The 9,850-nt window shown below is 41.4% G+C and overlaps 1 protein-coding gene across 2 annotated transcripts; it reads right to left on the reverse strand.

The window, feature by feature from the left end:
• Positions 1 to 3,908: 3,908 nt before the first annotated feature.
• LOC109785034 (uncharacterized) lies at positions 3,909 to 8,417 on the reverse strand. 2 transcript variants are annotated; one of them, XR_002237970.4, is made up of 3 exons: positions 6,981 to 8,408; positions 4,689 to 4,917; positions 3,909 to 4,571 (listed from the first exon to the last, which is right to left on the reverse strand). XR_002237970.4 is itself a non-coding variant. In XM_020343642.4 (2 exons), the coding sequence occupies exons 1-2, from the start codon at positions 8,257 to 8,259 to the stop codon at positions 4,197 to 4,199; spliced, it is 1,218 nt and encodes a 405-aa protein (XP_020199231.2). In that variant the 5' UTR covers positions 8,260 to 8,417; the 3' UTR covers positions 3,909 to 4,196. The 2 variants fall into 2 exon arrangements, 1 of the variants encoding a protein (XP_020199231.2); XM_020343642.4 differs by lacking the exon at positions 4,689 to 4,917 and having other exon boundaries at positions 3,909 to 4,307; positions 7,153 to 8,417.
• Positions 8,418 to 9,850: the final 1,433 nt, after the last annotated feature.

The following is a 9,850-nucleotide window of genomic DNA, read 5'->3' on the forward strand; positions in this document are numbered from 1 at the left end:
TTGAGGGGTCGTGTGGTCTACTAGTGTGTGGGGAAGGAAAGAAATGGGGGCCGGCGAGAATGGGCTGCAATTTTCGGTTGTTGTCGTTCGGTTCAGCAGTGGGCTCTAATTGGACCGAAATTTTCATAGGCCCGCATAACTCTTCGATTTTTTTTTCAATCGTCGATATTGGGCTCTCTGTGTTAATGAGTTTCTCGTCTTGGACTCTTAAAAAAAACGAGAATTAAACATGACTCGGACTGTGTTTCATTACCCATAAAAAAAAATGTTGAAAAAAACAAAGATGTGTTTCATAGCTTGTAGCACAAATTATCGAGCATGAGAGAAATGCTTACTTACAATGCTGAAGAAATGACATAATTACTTCAAAATTATGTCTAGAACCTCCAAATTTCAATATGCATCATCAGACATAAAGGCTCAATATTTATTCACATTTGTTCACATAAATGCCAATACAGTAGCTATCTTGCGGAATATTCCGGAATCAGTTACTTTGGAAATGAATGAGAAACTGACAGCAGCTTTCTCTGACTATATTTTTGTTACGACGCCTGCCTACTTGCTGGGGAAGACGTCACGTTGCAGAGGTATTGACATCGCTCAAGATTTGCTGGCGATATCTGATGGTCATGGACGTGGTGGAACATAGGAACTCAGAAATTTATAGCAGACGGCAGAGAATGGGAATGCTTCAGCCTAGAACAGCGCTCAAGATTTTCTTGTTCCCAGTAGTTTGCAAGCTCTTGGATGGAACTCTCTGCAGTTCTGCAGCTATGAACAGCCAACTGCAAGGCGTGAAATTAATTAGTGACATGAAGCAATGCGAAAAGAGAAGCAACTGCAGTATTTCAGTAACGAATCAACCAATGACAAGAAGAAACAAATCTAGATCAGATTCAAATAGATGGATTTCTTACTAAACAGCGGCAATCTGACAACCAAAGCACAAGAACGCCAATACAAGGAAGCACCTACAAAGAATCTGTAAACAAGATGACAAGCAGAAGAAAGAACATAGAACAGAGGCAAAATATAACCATGAAATTGTAAATTTTCCAAATGATATTGTTTCTAGTAGTTTGCAAACTGTTGGATGGAACTCTGTGCAATTCTGCAGCTATGAACAGCTAACTGCAAGGCGTAAAATTAACTAATGACATGAAGCAATGAGAAAAAAGCGAAGCAAGTGCAGAATTTGACTAACGAAATCAACCAATGACCAGAAGAAGCAAATCTAGATCACATCAAAATAGATGTATTTCTTGCTAACAAAATAATAAATCCACCAGGTAGAAAGGGGAGTAGTTCTCCAAAGAAAAAAATCAAAGAGTAAGCTGAGTTTGAGGCTACATGCCTTTCTCAGTGGAAGCAGAGCATGAGGTCACTGCCCATGTCCACGTATCTGAAGATGGACCATCACTGAACACTGATACTTCCCAAATCACTCTTAAAATATGAACATGGGGAACAATGGAGCTGACAACACATAATTCGTTCAACCATGATTTGGAAACATAGAATTAGATGAGACCATTCAGCCATGTCATCCAGGCCAGCATGGAGTACGGCTTCGTACAGGTACAGGCACGCACTTTGTTTTTGTCAGACACCGCTCCGGCTCACCCACCACTGAGGGGGTGACCAAGGCAAGGGTCGATCACCATGTGGATATGGTCTCCAACTCCGCGGCGGTGACCCTCGTCGTGCCCAAGATGGGGTGGCGCATCAGACCGACACAGGTGGAGGAGGCAAGGAATCTGGCCATGTACGGCGTTCAATGACACCAGCCGGGAGAGAGCCCTCTGAGTCCTTCAAGATCCACTAATAGCCCTATCTCTATGAGTTTGCGTTCTCCTCCTGGGCTGTGGTTTCCTCTCCTTCCCAACTTCTTTATCCCTTAGGTTCTGCTTTTGCTAAGACCAGCAATTGCTCACTAAATTTGTCATGAAACATGTTTTCACATTATCCATGTTTTTGTTTCATAAAACATAGAAGGGACTGTAGATGCATCATTAACTGCAACAAAATATAGCTAAACGGAGCTAGCTGTAAGAAACAAGCTGATTACTGAATGTGAATCAGTGTGGAGAAAAGAACTGAGTTTGTATGTCAGATACTGAACGTGGATAATCTTTTCTTTTGCAACATGTGGATACTTAAACCGCTGTAGCTGGAAGTTAGAAACTATATAAACATAAACAGCTGTGGCACAACACAATGCTGGTTCCTGAAAGGGCACACCTCATACTAACCAAACAGAGGGACAGGTCTGCGCCGAAAGAAATGTGTAGCCAAAACACAAAACTGAATTTATATAAAACCGAATCATGCGGGCCTAGTGTATAATTATAAGTTCAGTTCGTGTTCATTGGAACAGTGGTCATTGCAATGTAAACCTGAGAAACACACCACTCCCCTTAATCATATATACATATTTGACCTGACACATCCATCGAAACACCCACTTCTTCAGTCAAAAATGAATGTTCAATAGTCAGAACTGAACATTAGAAACCTCAAACGACTTGCAGCATCCACCGTTTCAGAGTAAGGAAAACATACTCATGCTTACTTATGGTAATTCAGCATCACCGTATTAGGCTTCAGTGCAGCAGAAAATTTACATCAGACTAATAAGGTTTATTTTCTTTTACTTGAGGGATAGTTAGCTGAAACTTCTGAGTAAACATGAGCCTAATCCCAGTGAAAAAAATCGAGCTACCTTAACCATTAATTATGCTCAAGTAAAACTCTTTTAAGAAAAGTTTATGAATCTGAACAGCATGGTGATTTTTCCTAGTGGTAATAGGCCTAGATATAGCCATCCTATCTGAACCTAATATCCAATGCATCCATCTCCATATATAAACATAAAGCATGGATCAACACAAGCACGTACATCTTGCCTAAGTGTTCTGTTTTTCCCCTCTTGTGCTCCTTAAGTTCTTCTCTATTTTGATCATGCACTTCAGGAAAAGAAAGTGAACTTACCTCAGTTCAAGTCACTGAGCATGAAAATAATAATAACAGCAGCCTAGATCTGCTGATGCTCTGCGGATGCAACTGAGCAGAGGCCCACCCAGGTATAACATTTACTAATTCATAAATTAACGTTTTTTGCCACTGAATATATACTACTCCCTCCGTCCCATAATGTAAGACATTTTTTGATACTAGTATAGTGTCAAAAAGTCTTACATTATGGGACAGAGGGAGTATTTCTCATCTTGTCAATCATCAGCTGCAGTTGCCGTTTGCAGCTTTTACACAAAACAATAGTTGTAGCAATTTTCTCTTCCAATCGAAATGGTTGTGATCTTTCATGTGTTTGAACATGGAGACTGTTTGTATATAATGGCATTGTTGCTCATTAAACACAATCAGAAATTCAGAACACATAATTACATCACTAAACACAACAATTTGCCACTTTTTATGTCAGAATGGACAACAGGTGGAAGGCCTCAGTGTTGTGTAATGACCTATAGCTCAGCTCAAAGCAACAGATTGGGTTGAATTTTGTGGCATTGCGACTTCACATTCGCTAGTTTTGTTGACAAAACATATCTATATGGTCTTGGAAACAACGATTTCACATATGCAATCACTGAATAGGCAAAAAAAACTTAAAAAACGGGTAAAGATATCAAAAGGAAAAAGAAAAACAAAAGGCAGATGAGAAATTTATTTCTGAGTCTAACCTGAATATTAAACAAAGTTAGTACTAGTTGACATATGATGGAACCTAAAAAACAATGAAATGATAATTTAACATGCATGATAGATAAATTTTGGCATGAAAGCAGATCATACTGATACATTTCGGTGGAAAACAACACAGCAATATTCTTCTGGTTTCTTGTTTCATGGGTGCTGGTTTCAACAAAAATTAGTGCACCCACACATCCAGTTTCCATGATCTTCAATGCAAGTCGGAATCACATATATATCCATAAACTTCTCATTTACAGAGATCTTCTCTAAGGAATGACAACATCAACATATGGGGTTCAGGAATCAAATTATCAGTTTCATAAGGAGTTAGCATTTAGCAATGACTAACTGCCATGCTAAAGAAAACAACCAACATCATCTTAGGCAAAGAACACTGAAACAGGAAGTAACAGCTTACACGCAGGGTGATAACTTTGTTGCACCATACACTGTAACCAATTTCCATAGCCCTTTTTTGTTCATGTAAATCTGAAATTAGTAGGCACTTCCCCTTTGCAAGCTGCTGCATAATCTTCAGCGAGGTGTGGTGCAGCTTCCTTGTGAGGGCATATGAGCTTCTCCACAAATACCTTCTCAGTCATCTTGATCGAAGAATATAAGCTCAAGTCATGATCTAGCAGTCCATTTTGCTTGAGAAACTTGATAACATAGTACCGGGGTCTGAGTCGGCCCTTCATGCTATAAGAAAGTATGTCCGGTCGATGAGAAATGTACACGGGTTCCAGCCCCACCTCGAAGAACAGGAACTCGGACCTGTGCTTCAGGATTCCTTTGACTTCCTCAGCACACCCGGATACTTGCGCACAGCAATGCTCGCTTCGGCATCAGACCACCTGAAGGTATTTTTCAAGTAGTCCTCACAATTTAGGACAGTGCATCTTAGGCATTGCATTTTAGCAGGCAGTACAGTAAGCATAACCTACTACCTCAAGTACATACTAGTTCATTACCTTAGCCTTTGCATCCCATCAGCAAGCTTTTTCTGGTGGCGCACTAAAACCAAACATGTACAGCATCCCTCCTACTACATCAATTTTAGCCTTTGCATCCCATCAGCAAGCTTTTTCAGGTAGGCGGGTCCTGAAAAACTGAGATATATTTTCTCCTGGTGGTTGCTGTGATCTTCTCCCCTTGTTTCAGCCTCTTTCTCCTTTGATTTGATCATTTAGGTCCCTGCTTCTGCTAAGACTGACAACGGCTCATTAAATTTGCCTTTGCAATTTTTATTTCACGTACCGTATTATGGTTGGACTCTGTAGTCATAGTATTTGCAAAAACATTAAGTAAAACAGAACTTTACTTGTGGTCATAGGAACTGAATATACAATATCAGCTACAATAGTATATAACTAAAGCAGAACCGTAACTATAAGAAACATGCTATAATACCAAATCATAGGTATCCTGCTTTGTGACCAGTGTAGATAAACAAGTGAATTTTATGTCAGATACTGGATGTGCATTTGCAAGATGTCGATACTTGTTAAATCGTTGGCGCTGCAAATTAGAAGTTATATAACAATAAACCGCTATGGCACTGGCACAACACGACGCAGGTTTCTGAAAGGGCCCACCTCATAGAAAAGTAAACCCGAAAAGAATGTGCAACCAAAACACAGAATGTGCATCTGAACAGTAAAGCCCGACTAAGCTGCACCCCATGTTTTCTCCATGTCAGTGGTAAGACAGGATAGCGTCAATTCTTTTAGTCTTCAGCCACATACTACTTACTGTACCCAGAACTTAATGTCACTGCTATTTACTCGATATTACTACCTCTGGTTTTAAATATAAGATGCTTTGGCAGTTTAAATTGAACTACCAAAACAGTCTTACATTTGGGAACAGAGGGTGTAGTATCTTACAGTAAAAGAAGATGCTAAGTTTCAAATCATATATTTGGATATATATTTTTATAATCACCCAAATAGGCATCAACAGATGAAGTGAACTTGCCAAAGGAAAACAATCATGCAGGCCTAAGTATATAAATTCAGTTTTGTGTTTCTATGAACAATGCTTGTAAACCTGAGAAAGCACAACTCACCAGCCTCAATCACATTTACATTTTTGACCTGACACATCAATGGAAACATCCACTTCTTTCAGTCAAAAATGAATGTTTAATAGTCAGAACTGAAGATTAGCAACCGCAAACCACTTGCAGTGGTCCATCGCTTCAAATTAAGAAAAATATACTCATGCTTAATACGGTAATTCAGCATCACCATATAATGCTCTAGTGCAGCAGAAAAATTACATCGGACTGATTAGGTTCGTTTTCTTTTACTTGAGAGATGGTTAGCTGGAACTTCTGAATAAAACGTAAGTCTAACCCCAGTGAAAAAATTAACCTATCTTAACCATTATTTTTGCTTAAGTATAACTCTTTTAAGAAAGGTGTATGAATCTGAACAGCAGGGTGATTTTTTCCCTCGTGGTATTGGGCCTAGTTGTATCTACCATATCTGAACCTAACATCCAATGCATTCATCTCCATATATAAACCAGATGTCAACACAAGCATTCACATCGCCTAAGTGTTACATTCTTCTTCATTTTGATCATGAAGTTCAGGAAAAGAAAGTTAACATACGTCAGTTCAAGTCAGAGCATGAAAAAATAAACAACAGAAGCCCAGATCTGTTGATGCTCTGCAGATGTAATATAACAGAGGTGATTGCATCCGAAGGCCAAGAAAACAATTATGCGGGCCTAGTATATAAATTCAGTTTTGTGTTTCTAAGAACAGTGCTCATTGCAATGTAAACCTCAGAAATATACAACTCACCTCAATCACATATACATATTTGATCTGACGCATCAATTGAAACATCAACTTCTTCAGTCAAAACTGAATGTTTAATAGTCAGAAGAAACCCCAAACTGAGTCCACCGTTTCAGAATAATAAATATATACTCAAGCTAAGTTACGGTAATCTAACATCACCATATTATGCTCCAGTGCTAGTTTAAACACAAAATTGGTCCACCCACACATCCAATTTCCATGATCTTGAATGGAAGTCGGAATCACATATATATATCAATAAACTTTTCATTTACAGAGATCTTCTCTAAGGAATGACAATATCAACATATATGGGGGTTCAGGAATTAAATTGCCAGCTTCATAGGGAGTTAGCATTTAGCAATGATCAAGTGGCATGTAACAGGCATACTACAGAAAACAAACAACATCAAGTAAGGCAAAGAACACCGAAACAGGAAGTACAGCTTACACGCAGGGTGGTAACTTTGTTGCGCCATACACTGTAACCAATTTCCATAGACCTTTTTTGTTCATGTAAATCTGAAATTAGTTGGCACTTCCCCTTTGCAAGCTGCTGCATAATCTTCAGCGAGGTGTGCTGCGGCTTCCTTGTGAGGGCATATGAGCTTCTCCACAAATACCTTGTCAGTCATCTTGACCGCAGAATATAAGCTCAAGTCACGATCTAGCAGTCCACTTTGCTTGAGAAACTTGATAACATAGTACCGAGGTCTGAGTCGGCCCTCCATGCTATAAGAAAGTATTTCCGGTCGATGAGCAATGTACGCGGGTTCCAGCCCCACCTCAGAGAACAAGAACTCGGACCTGTGCTTCAGAGATTCCTTTGACTTCCTGAGCAGACCCGGATACTTGCGCACAGCAATGCTCGCTTCGGCATCAGACCACCTGAATGTATTCTTCAAGTAGTCCACTTTGGCGGCAATCTTCTCCTTGCTTTGGAATGCGACAGCATGTAGCGCTTTTCTAAACATCGCAGAGCCACGGGGCACGCCTATACCTTCGGCGCATGTCACCATCGCTCGGACGCGCTCCAGGTTGGTGGTGAGCATCCTCGGCCCATGGATACACAGCTTGGCAATATCACAATCACCTAGCCCGCACTCCCTCAGAAACACAACATTGGGCTTGACAACCTTGTCGAGGTCCGAAAACAACAGGCAGGATGAGCGCTTGAGCAGCCTGGAGAGTATGGATCTACGGCGGAAGCCGTCGGGGGTGAGCGAGACGATGCGAGCGATCTCAGGACTAGACAGGCCGAGGCCGGTTAGCCCGGCGACGACGGGGGCCAGGGTTTTGTCCACTTTGGCGCCGAGGAACTGCGGATCTTTGGCGACGACGGCGGCGGCATCGGCGCCGGAGAGGCCGAGGCCGGCGAGGAAGGCGAGGACGGCGTCGGGGTTTGCGGGGGAGTTGAGGTGGGAGAGCTTCTTGGAGGCCTTGAGGGCTTGGGGTCGGCTGAGGCCGCAGGTGCCGACGAGGTAGTCTTCCACGGCGAAGCTACTAGGGTTAGGGGAAATGGGGGGCGACGCGGCGGCGGAGAGCAGGCGGCGAAGTGGGGAGATGGCGGAGGTGGAGGGAGAAGAGAGGATACAGGAAACGACGCACTTCCTGAGGCGGAGCATGGCGCAGGCGACGGCGACGGCAGACGGCGGTGGCGGCGGCGGCAGAGATTTCCGACGGACTGCAGTTGCGGGCAGCGTTTTTTTTTTTAGGTGAATGGGATGCATTTCTTTCGGCTGTTTGTGGGCTCTATTGGACTGCAGTTTTGACAGGCCTGCCGTGAGTTGATTATTTTTATATTTTTTGCTCAAAAAATGGAATACTCCTAAAAAAAGCTCAAAAAAGAAAAGAAAAACCTGACATGCGTTTGTTCCAAAATACTCCCTCCGTTCCTAAATATTTGTCTTTCTAGATATTTCAACAAATGACTACATACGGAGCAAAATGAATGAATCTACACTTTAAAATATGTCTATATACATCCCGTATGTGGTAGTCCATTTGAAATGTCTAGAAAGACAAATATTTAGGAATGGAGGGAGTACAAAAACAAATGTTTTTCCGGATCCGATAGGCAACTAAGGACGCGTTTGGTTGGAGCAGAGGTACCGCATTCACTGTTGTAATGAGAATACATTGTATTATTAGATCAGACATAAGTGAATACGTGATGTGTTTGCTTCACGCAAGGGAAGAGGAAGAGGTGGCGTACAACCGTTGGCCTTGTAGAAGATGCCGGAGGAGGGGCGACGGCTGGGGATGTAAAACGAGATCAACAATTGCTCACATCGGCACCATTCCTCACAGAATTGAAGGGAGATCGGCGGCGGCGGCGGCGACGAAATGAGACCAGCGGCGTTGCTGCTCACGACAGCGGTGAGTTGAGATGGCAGTGCTGCTGCTCATGGCGGCAGGAGATCACCGACGCTGATGTTTGGTTAGTTGGCCTTCATGGCTTGCTTTCCTCGAAGTCAAATTTTTTAGACAATCTTTTTCTCCCTCATCATGGAAATAGTGGCGAATCTTTGAAAGAAAATGAAGGGGGGCTCAAAGTTAACTGTGTGTAGAGAAAGTAAAAAACTCTCAATTCTTTAGTTCAAATAAGATCAAATTTTTATAGGCATACTAGTAAGTTAGCTGTGTGGACTACATACGGAGCAAAATGAGTGAATCTACACTTTAAAATACGTCTATATACATGCGTAAGTAGTCCATATTGAAATATCTAGAAAGACATATTTATGAACAGGGGGAGTATCATTTTTGAATTAACATGGCTGAAACTATATTTTATCATGTAGAAATTTGGGAGAGAAAAAGATATAAAATCTAAAATTAGACGTGCTATGTTCATGCACTGTGACCGGTTGACATTTTTCGCCATACACTCGCTACAAGCTGTCGAGCTCAACTATTGTTGCTTAACGGGCAGAGGTATTGCCCAAAAGGGCTAACTGACGTTCTTACATGAGAACAAAATGAAATGACAATAATACAAAGTAAACGGGCAGAGGTATTCAGAGGGACACGTCTACAACAAAAGCAGAGAAGAATGAAAACTCATGGACCCCTTGTTTTCTCCATATCTTATTGGTGGTAAGGTAGGATTGTGGTTATTCTTAGTGTTCAGCCAGACTACTTACTGTACAAAGAACTGAATGCCACTACTTTTTATTGGATATAGTAGTATCTTATAGCAAAAGAAAATGCTAAGTTCTAAATCATATCTCTGGATTTCAATGATCACCCCAATAGACTGTATGACGAGTAACTCTGTGATGAGGGAAGGAGACAATTATTTTTTACAGAATGTTATAC

The sequence above is a fragment of the Aegilops tauschii genome, chromosome 6, assembly GCF_002575655.3.
Source record: "Aegilops tauschii subsp. strangulata cultivar AL8/78 chromosome 6, Aet v6.0, whole genome shotgun sequence".
Lineage (NCBI taxonomy): Eukaryota > Viridiplantae > Streptophyta > Magnoliopsida > Poales > Poaceae > Aegilops > Aegilops tauschii.